Source organism: Agelaius tricolor, unplaced genomic scaffold (genome assembly GCF_023055355.1).
Source record: "Agelaius tricolor isolate 1412-34295 unplaced genomic scaffold, bAgeTri1.0.p SCAF_11, whole genome shotgun sequence".
Classification (NCBI taxonomy): domain Eukaryota; kingdom Metazoa; phylum Chordata; class Aves; order Passeriformes; family Icteridae; genus Agelaius; species Agelaius tricolor.
In genome coordinates, this window is record NW_027269271.1 from 14,125,802 (window position 1) to 14,138,609 (window position 12,808).

At 39.6% G+C, this 12,808-nt stretch overlaps 1 protein-coding gene across 1 annotated transcript in view; it reads left to right on the forward strand.

Moving 5' to 3' along the window:
- The window catches only part of ABCA4 (ATP binding cassette subfamily A member 4), a 61,620-nt gene extending 49,006 nt beyond the window's left edge, over nt 1-12,614 (forward strand). Inside the window, exons 33-49 of the mRNA XM_071436252.1 lie at nt 234-339; nt 431-505; nt 980-1,149; nt 2,072-2,249; nt 3,641-3,756; nt 4,403-4,550; nt 4,869-4,992; nt 5,704-5,833; nt 6,736-6,856; nt 7,021-7,083; nt 7,195-7,301; nt 8,276-8,417; nt 8,979-9,113; nt 10,278-10,381; nt 10,469-10,561; nt 10,892-11,141; nt 11,996-12,614. Of these exons, the coding sequence (XP_071292353.1) occupies nt 234-339; nt 431-505; nt 980-1,149; nt 2,072-2,249; nt 3,641-3,756; nt 4,403-4,550; nt 4,869-4,992; nt 5,704-5,833; nt 6,736-6,856; nt 7,021-7,083; nt 7,195-7,301; nt 8,276-8,417; nt 8,979-9,113; nt 10,278-10,381; nt 10,469-10,561; nt 10,892-11,141; nt 11,996-12,118 (2,185 nt within the window). The 3' untranslated portion in view covers nt 12,119-12,614. The remainder of the gene's footprint in view (nt 1-233; nt 340-430; nt 506-979; nt 1,150-2,071; nt 2,250-3,640; nt 3,757-4,402; nt 4,551-4,868; nt 4,993-5,703; nt 5,834-6,735; nt 6,857-7,020; nt 7,084-7,194; nt 7,302-8,275; nt 8,418-8,978; nt 9,114-10,277; nt 10,382-10,468; nt 10,562-10,891; nt 11,142-11,995) is intronic.
- Nucleotides 12,615-12,808: the final 194 nt, after the last annotated feature.

Consider the following 12,808-nt stretch of genomic DNA (forward strand, 5'->3'; position numbering starts at 1 on the left):
GATCCTGGCATCAGCCTCTCAGAAACTTACAGAGCTTCTATTATTTGTAAGCCCTAAAAAGACCTAATACAAATTGTTAAAAAAATAGTAGAAATTGTTATACATTAAATATTTGATGTAAAGAAATTAAACTTTCATTATGTGGGGGTCTTTTTTAAGTGGGTTTTTTTTCCATTAACATACAGTTATGGGTATGTAGTATGAATTATTGATTATATGTTTCTCTATACTAGATATGGAGGAATCTCTATAGGAGGAAGGCTTCCAGTCCTTCATGTTTCTGGAGATCAAATTGTCAATTTTTTAAGTGATCTTGGCCGAATGATGAATGTGACAGGAGTAAGCAAGACTTTTAATTTTGTTTGGTTGGTTTTTGTCCCCTTATTAAAGCATGGTTACTGCAGCATTTAGCTTTTTCATTTTGTTTTAGGGACAAGCTTCACTGGCTGCTGCTAAAGAAATCCCTAATTTCCTTAAATACATGGAAACAGAAGATAATATTAAGGTATTTGCTGGAATTAGTCTGCTGTCTCACAGTCTTTCTTGACATAGACTTCAAATTATGAGAATATTGCTGGTGGCATTCCCAGATGCAAGAAGAGTTGAAATGCTATACTTTAGAAATGGTATTAATGCTATATCCCATACTGTAGGTAATTCTTATTCATAATATTTCATATGTGAGATTCTTTAAAATCATGTTCGTAGTACTGCTTGCTGTCCTAAATACTTTGAGTAGTACACTAAATCTTAAAGTGTGCTTCTATAAAATCCCCTGACAGTAGTTGTCCAATGCTTTTAAAAGCATAGTATGTGAGCTCCTCCTGTAGGACTGTGCCTAGGAACTATGTATTCCTGACGCTGGATTCACCCTTGCTAACAATGCCCACCAAAGCAGACAGAAGGCAGCCAAATTTTCTCCTGTAGCTCAGTGAAGACAGTAACTGACAAATTAATCTGTGATTTCTGGCTCTTTTAGGTGTGGTTTAACAATAAAGGCTGGCATGCTATGGTTAGTTTCCTCAATGTAGCCAATAATGCAATCCTCAGAGCTAACCTGAGGACTGGCCAAGACCCTGAGGAACATGGGATCACTGCTATAAACCATCCTCTGAACCTCACCAAGGAGCAGCTCTCTGAAGTCACTGTGTAAGTCTGCTTGTGCTCTGCTTCTGGCTTTTACCCCCCCTCTCCTGGCAACTTGCAACTTCCAGCATGCTCACACTGAGGAGAAAGTTCAATTGACAGAATGGGTGGCCCTTCCCTGAATTTTTATTCTAAGCAAGAATCTATTCATGTCTTGTTACATTCACATGAGATTTCATTCCCATCCCACACAGGAGCTATGACCATTGGATATACATTATTGCATGTTTCGATTGATTCCTAAGCATGAAGATCCTGAAATTTTTGTTCATGCTCCAAATCCAATACATTTACTTCTGAAATAAAACATGTAATAAAAAATGGAATGAGAACTTGTCCATAATTGACTATAGGTCAAGTAGTTAACAGCCCACTCTCTTGGTGCCCAGGACAGCATGCAGGTAGATTTTTCAATGGCATGTAGTAGGGTTGGTGTATTCCCAAATCTGAAAGTCATAATTTCTTGAAAAAGACATCCCTAAAAAGACAAGATTTTCCACTCTCCTATTAAGTTCATAATTCAATGAAACCGAAAACTTTGCATTATAGTACAAAGGCAAAATCTGTGCTTCATCTCACTGTCTCCAACTTGCCTTTTTAAGTTTCTCTTTTCTCTGCTTCCAGAGCACTTTGGCTATTGTGCCTAAATGTCTAGTTTGAGATGTCCCACACAGGAAAGGCTATCAAACTGAGATATATAAAGCAAGTAAAAGATCAGGGAGTGGTGCCATATTTGTTAGCTACAGTCCTCAAAACATCTTGGAAAAATACAATAGCACTTTTTGAAACTGCAGAAGTCTTCTACTTAAAAAACAGCCTTGCTACTTCTAGATCTTAAAGCACCCTCCAGAGTCCCCAAATGTTAATATAGTGTTGCATTGCATCCATTCCCTTGCTCACACTCCCTTCTTGTGCTCTGTTGTAGACTGACCACTTCAGTGGATGCTGTTGTTGCCATCTGTGTGATTTTTGCCATGTCCTTTATACCAGCCAGTTTTGTTCTATACCTGATCCAAGAACGTGTAACAAAAGCCAAACATCTCCAGTTTGTCAGTGGTGTGAGCCCTGTTACCTACTGGCTAACTAACTTCATGTGGGACATAGTAAGTAACTGCTGGTCTGACTGACAGCCTCTGATTACCCTGGGTGTACATGAGCTGAGGGCAAATCAGTGAATCAAGCGAAGGTGATTCTAAGCATTGCAAAGCATTCATTTCTTTGAAGTGTTTTTCAGAGACCATGCTAAGGATCTAGCCTCTGAACTAATTACAGATGTAGAAATTAATTCAGGTGGACAACTCAGTCACCTAATGGAGCTGTATTTTTTATAGTCCTAAGATTTCTAGCCCTTACAATTGAATATATATAATGAAGTACAACTTACTACAGCAGGGAAAAGCCTCATTGCCTGGTCAGTCCTGTCCTCTAGAAGACCCAAAACATATTTTAAGATGTTCAAGAAACCTAAGTGGGAAAGATTAACAGCCTGCTGGAACAGTATCTAGAGGCCTGACTAAATAATCTAGTGTGTCTAAAATGACATATTCATTTAGGTCACTGTATCATAGTCAGTGTGATTCCAAAAATATTTATACCATAGGTGCAGACTTAGACAGGGCTCAGCTTCCCTCCAGCCACTTTCTCATAAAAGAGAAAATTCTTTGGCACAACAAGGGCTGGTTCTCTGGCCATGCCTTCACAAGCAAGAAAGTGGCCAAGGAATTATGCAGTAAGAAAGGCATGAACATGGAATTGAAAAAATTTAAAAGAAAATCAATAATTGAAAAGCCCAGAACTCTTCAGGATTTGGAAGGTGCTCTCCCAGGAGAAGATAAAACAAAGCATTATTTTAGTAAACGAGGGAAAGAAGCAGGTCCAAGTTCTTGTTCCCTGCTGTTCACAGCAGCTCCCTTGACAGGAATTCTGCTTGGCCATTGCCCTTGACAGCATAATGCAAAGGCATGAAGTGGTGTTAGCAGTTCAGGGAAATGCTGCCTTCCATTCTGCATGGGGAATTCCATGCATTGCAGTAGAGTAGTGCTGCTAGTACTGAGCAGAGGAAGGGAGCAGTGGGCAAGCATACTCACTTCGGCCTCTTCTCAGGAATGTGGCTCAAGTGACTAGCTCTGCCATTAGGGTTACACAGCCTTTGTTTGCATCACTAGAAACTGTACTTCCCTTGCATGGCCACTTTTTTGGGGAAGCCTGGCAGCCAGACTATGAAATAATGGATTCACAAATCATAATCTAAGAAACAACAATATATGTTCTATTTTTGATGATCAGTCTGATAAGGGATGTCTTAGGAATATGTTTAGTACTAAGGCCCCGCATTTCCAGGGACCTGTTGATCCAAAAAATTCAGTGTGACTAGTCTAACTCAAATTCTGATGTTCCTCAATATAAATTCCTTTTGGAATGATGTGTAGGATCTGGATATGTTTGCAGCCCTTCTCAGGACTCATACATTGGTCTTCCCCCTGTGCTGTGGCAGGTGAATTATTCACTGAGTGCTGGGATGGTTGTGGCTATATTTGCTGGATTCAAGAAGAAAGCGTACACCTCCCCAACCAATCTCCCTGTGCTCGTTGCCTTGCTGCTCCTCTATGGGTGAGTGCTCAAGGTTATTGCTGCAGGTGGGCCCTGTATTTCACATGGAAATGATTTCATGTTGCTGAGCTCGGGACTTAGTGGAACTCAGCTTTGAAGAATAGAACTGGGTGGATCCAAGACAGGTTAAAACTAGATTCTTCTATGGGATATTTACATACTCTGTCTGGCTACATGCTGCAAAAGAGATTGTTTTGTCACTGCTTGCCTTGCATTTTTAAGCATCAGATGTGACCTCTACAGGAAAATATATTTGTTCAGTTTGCTGATTTCTTCCTTGTACTTTGTGTAGGAATTTAGTGGTTGTTCATTTGCTGCATTCACAGTCTTTCAGCATTCAACATTTCTTTGTTTCTTCTTGATGCACAATTCACTTAAATGTGCAAAGATACCTGGGTTTGCTAGCATTAAGTTTTCTCAATTTCAGCAGTGTCTTACGCCCTGCATTTTAATAGCAAAAAATGACTAAGCAGAAAAAAATCTTATGTAGTAACCAGGGAGAAAATACTGTGGTGGGTTGGGAGTTGGTTACACCATTTTGTTATACTTGGGATGGGAAGAAAGCCTAACTTTGTGTTTTCTTTCGGCCAACTCACATGAGAATACTGAGGATTTATCATAGTTTTTTTCTGTTTCTGGTATGCAGATGGGCAGTAATTCCCATGATGTACCCTGCTTCTTCTTTCTTCAGTATCCCCAGCACTGCTTATGTTGCATTGTCCTGTATTAATCTCTTTGTGGGAATCAACAGCAGTGCCATTACATTTATCCTGGAATTATTTGAAAATAATCCGGTAAGTAATGTTTTGTAATTTTGCTGGATGCCAGGCACCTCCAAAGCCTCTGTCTCACTCCTCTCCACAGCTGGACAGGGGAGAGAAATGTAATGAAGGCTTCATGAGTTAAGGACTGGGAGAAATCAACCAAATACCATAACAGGCAAATATTAGAGATATTAGTTGAATTTATTATTTTAAACAGTCTGTTTTCTCTCTTTTAAGAAAACAGAACATCCAGTTTCTCTGACATGACAAAGAACTTTTCAATTATATTGCTATGTTTTCTTAAACAGGTCTGGTTTAAACAGCTTATGTTATTTCTGTTTCTTACAGTCTTTGCTGAAGTTTAATAAAACATTGAAAAATGTACTGCTTGTCCTCCCACATTTTTGTTTGGGCCGTGGACTCATCGACTTGGCCATGAACCAAGCTGTGACTGAAGTATATGCAAGGTTTGGTAAGTAAAGCCAATAAGAAAAAGTTGTGGCAGTGTCGCATGTCCTGACCTTGGATGAGATGTTTGGAAGGATTAACTCAGAAAAGTAGTAGATTCTTCACCTTTTCCTTCATCAGATGGATGAGAAGTATGAAAGTTCACCTTCTCTGAAGGAATCACAGCTTCTGATAGTGCTGCCAGAACTCTGTGGCCCGACCAGTAGTCTGCATTGGAAATGAATCCATTTGTTCAGTGTCAGACTCTGGTGTCTTTTTATCCTCTGATTGGAAGACCCTAAATCACTACAGGAGGATTTATTTTTTCATTTCATTTGAATACCTCAGCTAATGTTTAAAGTGACTGTTCTTCAAACGCATTCTCTTGGGATATGTTTGTCTTTGATATCAGACAACTTAGTAAAAGAATAGTCCTACAACAGAACTCATCTGTTTTAATTCAGCCAATGTGTGTCTTTTCACATAATTCATGCAAGTTTTGTCTAATGATATCCAAATTAGTGTGTATTCAGAGAGATTATTTTTACTCCCATGCAGCAGCTGAACTTGGAAGGCATTTTGTTAAGACTTTTTATAAGACTGGAAAATTAAAACTATTGCCTGATCATGAGCAAATAAAGTACAGTAATTCACTATAATTATGCTTTTTGTTCTGAGGAGTAGTGGGGTTTTTCAGCAGTATTTCACATTCCTTTCTGGTGCTCTTCCTCCAAAGGTGAGGAGCATATTTCTGATCCCTTTCAGTGGGACTTTGTTGGAAAGAACCTGGTTGCCATGGCTCTTCAAGGAGTTGTGTTCTTCTTTCTGAATCTCCTTATGCAGCACCGTTTGTTCTCCACAAGATGGTATGTCTAAAAGTTCTATTAATGTTCCCTATTAAAAAGATTACTATCTTTGTTATTCTCTATGTTCCTCTTTTCTTCTTTTTGTTCTTAATTTTTCTCTAAATTTGTGGATTTTTTTTGTTCTCTATTTACTTACCCAATCTTATCTTAATTTATTGCTATGCTGATCCAAGAAAGCATTTACAAATCTGCATTATCTCAAGAGGATTTAAGATTATTTTATTAAAGAAATTAGTTTTCTTGAATTAAGATTTAAATGTAATTTTTTTATTGAAGACAGCACTGTAGTAGTGAGATTATAAAATTACCTGGAAAGTTTGTAGTGTTCTCAGTCAGGCTAGGTATTAGCTAGTACTATGAGCTACTAGCCTGGCATCCCAAGACAGTGATTCTAGTCTGTGGCACAGGACAGCTGTATCCTGGACACTGTGTGAACTTCCCCTCTCTGCTTTACAAATGTGCCTCTCCCTTGATGAAAAGAGCTACCTACCAACTGTGAGTGGGTCATTCACTTCTGTTCAGGATTGCCAACAAGAGTACTAATTGGTGCAGTTATAAAAATACTGCCTTGTTGAGAGATCTACTCAAAACTTCTACTTCTAAGGACCATCACTAGCTATTAAGAGTAGCCAAATAGTGAAAGCTGTGGTTAAGGGGCAGGTTATTCTCATATCAGTGATTGACAAGGCATGTTCTTTTGAGCAGGCCATTTCCTCCTTTTTAGTATCTAGAGATTAACTTTAAAGGTCAGGGCTTCTCCCAACAGCAGGAGTACTCCAGCCAATTGTGAAGTTTAAACCCCACTGCTTCCACCAGTCACATTTTTGGCAGCAGATTAGCCATTGTTTTACACTTTTATTCTAACTGAACCCAGGACAACCCAGTATCTTGGGTTTTTCTAGGTTTGCTGAGACTGCCATGTCACCTATTATTAATGAAGATGAGGATGTTGCAGAAGAAAGAAAAAGAATTATGAATAGAGGAAACAAAACAGATATCTTACAATTACAAGAACTGACCAAGGTAATATTTTGAGAAGAGTGAAAAAAAAATTTACTCATGTCTCAGTTCTAAAGTTGCCTCATCCCAATAGCATTAAACTAAACTAAAAATTCTGATGATTTTAATTTCTGTAGATGTCTTGAAATAGGAACTTTCCTTTTTTTTTCCTTCCCCTATCAATATAGATTTATGCAGGTCGACGCAAGCCTGCAGTGGACAGACTCTGTGTTGGCATCCGTCCCGGAGAGGTAGGTTGTTCAATAACACTGGATTACATTCCATGGGTCAGTTCAGATTTTATGCCCCCACTGATTTACAAGTTGGAAATATTAAAGAATATGATAAATTTTGCATTTTAGTGCTTTGGCCTTTTGGGAGTGAATGGTGCTGGCAAAACAACAACATTCAAAATGCTGACTGGAGATACTGATGTAACATCTGGAGATGCTATAGTGGCTGGCAGTAGGTAAGTACCTTAAAAAAAACCCTGTGACACTCCATTTACCAGCATAGAACTGTCCAGATCACACTCTCAGTGATCCAGCAGCTCCATGGCACTGAGATCACAAGTAACATACAATTGCATTTGATACCTTTAACACTTGCAAAATCTGTGGGTAAGTTGTAGTAATGCTAACAGTGGGACAAGGCAATCATATCTAGTGGCAAGAGCTCCCAAACATAAGATAATCCATCCAACAGGGTACTTTGATCTGAGTTTTGGGATTTTTCTCTGGCTGTTTCCAACATCTTTGTTTACACAGTGCTGGCATAATGTCATGAGTTATTACAGTGTGATCTGGTATGCACTTATTTTGGTTTACTTCCAGGTTGTGTGCCTTGGCTTGTTAGGTGTAGTTGGGATTTGATTCTTTGTCCATTGATGTGATTTGAATAATAACTCTTTTGTTGCCAGGACATGGTCCTGCTCAGCCTGTTTTAGGTGACTCTGCCCAGGCAGGGTCAGTGGACAAGATAACCTCCAGAGCCCCCATCCAACCACACCCATTCTGTGATCTTGTACTTTTCCTACTACCATTGACATGTTAGCCTTGTGTCCTGCCTGTCTGTTGCTAGTGACCATTTTTTGAGCTGAAATAACTGCTTCTTTTTTTTCTAGATATAAACACTGTTTTAAAAATAAATAAATAAACCTAAGAGGCTGTTTAAAGAACTTCTCGTTAAGTTAGTCTATACTTTAACAAAAAATTGGGTAAGGGAAAACAGGCTTACACTCTTAACCAGGACTGAGCTGACTTGAGACAACAATATACTCCTTGCTCTTATGAACAGACAGATATTTTCGTAGCATGTTTTATCAGGAAGAATTAATTCTCCTCTTACAAGAGTTGTTGCCCCAGAAAATAAGGATTTTATTCAAAGTTTTCTTCGCTTAGAGCTAGTATTACAGAACTACAACTCTTTTCTTTGTTTCTCCAGTATATTGACCCACATTTCTGATGTCCATCAAAACATGGGATACTGCCCTCAGTTTGATGCCATTGATGACCTGCTCACAGGACGAGAACACCTGTATTTATATGCACGCTTGCGGGGGGTTCCAGCAGAAGAAATCGAGAGGGTAAAGTACTCTTTCTTTTCATAATTACAGTGATATTTGTGATGATTAATGGTGCTCTTAACATGCTAAGAGCCAGAAAAGTGTGCTCATTATTCTGTGTATTGAAGTCCTGGGTGTGATTCCTGTCATTTGGACAGTTGAGTAACATGACCACACTATCAAATGCAGGTTCCCAGGTATTAATGGTAGTTGCAAATCTGTGGCACCAACAGTGGAAGGCTAAAGATACAATTGCTGTGGCTCAGAATGGCACTGGTGGCTGTTTTGCTCTTGCCTTTAAAGTTGTGTATGTATAGGGAAGAAAACATGAAGAAGATACCAGAAGAAAACAACTTAAATTCTTGCACAGATAGAAGTCTACAGCTGAGGCTGCTTTATGGCTTTCCCTCACCTAGTTAGGATGCCTCTCATCATCATCATAAATACTTTGTACTTCCCTGGCCCAGTTCCAAAATGAATGTGCTAAAACCCAGGGGACTGTCATGTTTCTACCAGAAATGTATCAGCAATCCTGTCTGTTCTGCATTTACTGCTGTGTGAAACAGATGGTTTCTCTCACAGGTTGCTGAATGGGGCATCCAGAAGCTGGGACTCCCTATGTACGCAGACCACCTGGCAGGGACCTACAGTGGGGGCAACAAGCGCAAGCTCTCCACTGCCATTGCCCTGATAGGCTGCCCACCACTTGTCTTGCTAGTAAGTGTCATGGAAACACAGCCCTGGCCAGTTCAATATAACATCTCATAACACTACATGCTAAAGAGCTACAAAGTCATTGAAAGCTCCTTTCTGCCCTCAACTTACAGCTATTTCAGTGAAATTTTGAATTAATTTCAGATGTAGTCTGGGATGTGTAACTATATTTCTAATGGACCCCAAGGGATTACAAAAAAAAGATCTTCAAAAAAGAATGTGTTGAGATAAAATCTATAGTCCAGAAAAATCTGAATTTAAACTCTTGTTTAGTTTCAGTCTGCCTTTTCTTGTCAAAGTGTAGCCGGCGATGTAAAAGATGATCTTCCAACATATCCACCTGGCTGCTTTATCCAGCAGAACAAAGGAAGATGCCTACCCTTTTTCAGCCTTATACAAATTTATACTAAACTATACAAATGCTAAAATGTAGTTCTTGCCAAATAAAATAAGTGATTAGATCATTGCATATCTAAAGGAAAATTCAGCATGAAATTACTACAGAAATTCTTTATTTAGATTATATTCTACCACCTTAATTTGTATGTCTGTGACTTTTAGACACAGTCACTTTTACTTTGTAAAGTCTGTGAAGAAGTGGTTTAATACATATTCGGAGCCTGGTTCCTTGTACCATTTAATATCCTTTACATGTATTCTGCCTGTAGTAAACAGTCAGATAAAATGTTTTCTCATAATTTCTTAAGACAAGATGTTCAATGAAAAATTTTCTATCCTAATTTTGTTTACATTTTTTGTTACTTACTGGGTTAGTGGACTTATGTAGGATCAAATCCTTAGGTAGTGTAAATCAGAATGACTTCACTGATTTCTTGGATTGAACAATGTCCTATATGTTTACGCAGTCAGACGATCTGGTGAGAGCTCACTGTTGCCCAGAAAAGGCACTCCCTTCCCTGTAGCTGTGCCCCACACAGACAGCACTGTGTTCTTACCTGCAGTCCATGGTCTTGTTTCCTTTCTGCTTTGTGCCAAGGAGTCCATTGGTACCCACTCACTCCTATGCTTCTCAAGGACTATGTGCTTTCTCAAGGCACAGATTACTGTAGAGAAACAATCACACGCTATGGTCCAAAAAATGACCTGATTCTAAATAGATTTTCCCTGTTTTATCTGACTCTGATTGCCTTAACATTTCCATTACAGGATGAACCAACTACCGGGATGGACCCTCAGTCCCGGCGCCTCCTGTGGGACTCTATTGTTGGTGTGCTCAGAGATGGGCGAGCGGTGGTGCTAACCTCACACAGGTAAAAACAGTTCAAACTCAGACTCTGAAAGCAGCTGAAGTACATCTGTTGGCTTTTATCTCAAATATCTCTTCTCTGTTTTGAAAGTATGGAAGAATGTGAAGCCCTCTGTACTCGTTTAGCCATCATGGTACAAGGTACCTTCAAATGCCTAGGCACAATTCAGGAGCTAAAATACAAGTAAGTACAACATTTTTATAGTGGTTTTTAAAGGGAAAATTTAGTGCATGTGACATGTACTACTCTTAATATAAGCAATTCCATGGTTAACCACACCTATTTCTGGGTGCAGCTCTGTTGTATATTAGACAATCTGACCAGATCTCATTTCAAGTCTATTATGTTACATACCATTTCTGCAAGGCAAATACAGGGCTTCCTAAAAAGCTGGATCTTATGCAATATCTTTCAGATACTGCCATTTTTTTCCTAGCTGAAGAAAACGAATTTCCTTCCTGAATGATGAAACAACCTCTTCACCTATTTCCTAATTCCACTTGTCCTTCCCAGGTTTGGAGATGGCTACATTGTCACTCTGAAAATCAAAGCTCCAAAGTCTGGGCTGCCTCCAGATCCTGCTCCTGCTGAGAAATTCATACGCATCAACTTCCCAGGGAGTTTCCAGAGAGAGAAACACTACAACATGCTGCAGTATCAGATTTGCTCTTCCTCTCTGGCTAAGATTTTTCGATTAATAATCTCCAATAAGGAAAATTTGCATATTGAAGAATATTCTGTGTCTCAAACAACATTAGATCAGGTGAGTAAAAAGTAAAACATTAAGTAAAAGTAAAAACATGGTGAGAACATTGTCTGGTGAGAATTAGGCAACATAATGGGGATGTATCCAAATACTGAAGGACCAAATTGTTTAGAGAATTATCTCACACCTCTTTCTCAGGCAAGATTCTCAGGCCTCTCATCAAGGAGGGTGTATCAGTATGAATCAGTAACTTATTTCCTGTGTAAATAAGTGCCATGTGAAAGCTGGTAAGACAGCATTTCCCATATGACAGAATTCACACAACCCATTCCTTCAGGAGGAGCAGTCTGAGCAAGGTCAGCAATTTGGAATGAGACTGAGCTGAGAATAGCATTTTATTCTAAATAAGAAGTTTGGACCATGTTATGTCAAAGATACTGTGAGAAGCAATTAGACACACAAAACCTAGGATGTCTATTGGGAGTTTTGAAAACACCCATTGGCCCCATCTGTCTGCTCTCCTAAGTAACAAAGGGTCCACATATGTAAGCTGTTTTTGGTGGGATTGCTAGAGGCATTCCTGGCTGCCTTTCAGCTTCTTCTAAAATACTCTGTCTCTCTTTCCTATCACAACCAAACTCATGCTGTGCAAACCATGCAAACCTAGCTGAAGACATTTCCTCCTTAAGAAAAAGTAGGATTTTACTTGCAAGCAAGTGCGTCCAAAGGAAGGAAGTTGCAAGGAAGTTTATGAAAATAAAGGAGGAACTCATGATCTCAGCTGATAACGCAGCGTCTCAATTCAGTTGATGTCTGTGGATTGCCCTTTCTGTCTGTTTCCTGCAGAGCAGTCATTCCACTAACTCATCCCAATTGAAGACATGGTGACATTTTCTGCTTTCCTCACACAGGTTTTTGTGAACTTTGCTAAACAGCAGATGGAGGATGAGGAAATTCCTTTGCATCCACGTGCAGCTGGAGCCAGCCGAGAAGCCAGGGTCTCCCCAGCTCTGCATCAGCAGGCAGTTGCATAGACTGCTCCTGCAGCCTCCAGGCTTAGTGTGTGCACAGTGCAAGCATGTGCCAGAGCAGAGCAAGGGGAAAACAAAGGTTTGCACTCTCAGTATTACACTGATTTTTTTGCACCTTTCTGAGCACTGTGCTCTCAACAACAACGGCCCTAGCAACAGCCAACTTCTACTGCTCTACCAGTAACACTACATGCTGAGTGTCAAAGGAAAGGCAGGTCCTTGCTATAGAATAAAATCTTCCTCTAACATAAAGTCCATTATAAGATACAAGAAGAGAAGTCTCATTCCTCCTTGTTGACATATAAATAACATCAAAGATGGATTCTCTAGCTGGTACTTTTAGGCTGGCGGGTTTTTCTTCTTTAACCCTTATGTCAACTGCTGCGAGTCAGCAGACAGATCCCAAGGCTGAGAGCATTGCCCAGCTTAGAAGCAGATCCCTGCTGTGCTGAGTGCATGGGACTATCAAGGTCAGAACAGTGCTGGCTGATGGGGCTAGTCCTGGGAGATTGCTTCACTGTCTCACCAGGCTGCCAGTGAAAACAGACGGTTGTCTCAGCAAGAATGGAAAGAATTAATTCAGAGTTCAGACCCAGACAAGAAACTTGCTCTTAAAAAATATTAATTAAAATGATCTCATACTCATCTTCAAGTTGCCTCAAAGAGAGGCCAAATGTCAAAATGGAGATTAAA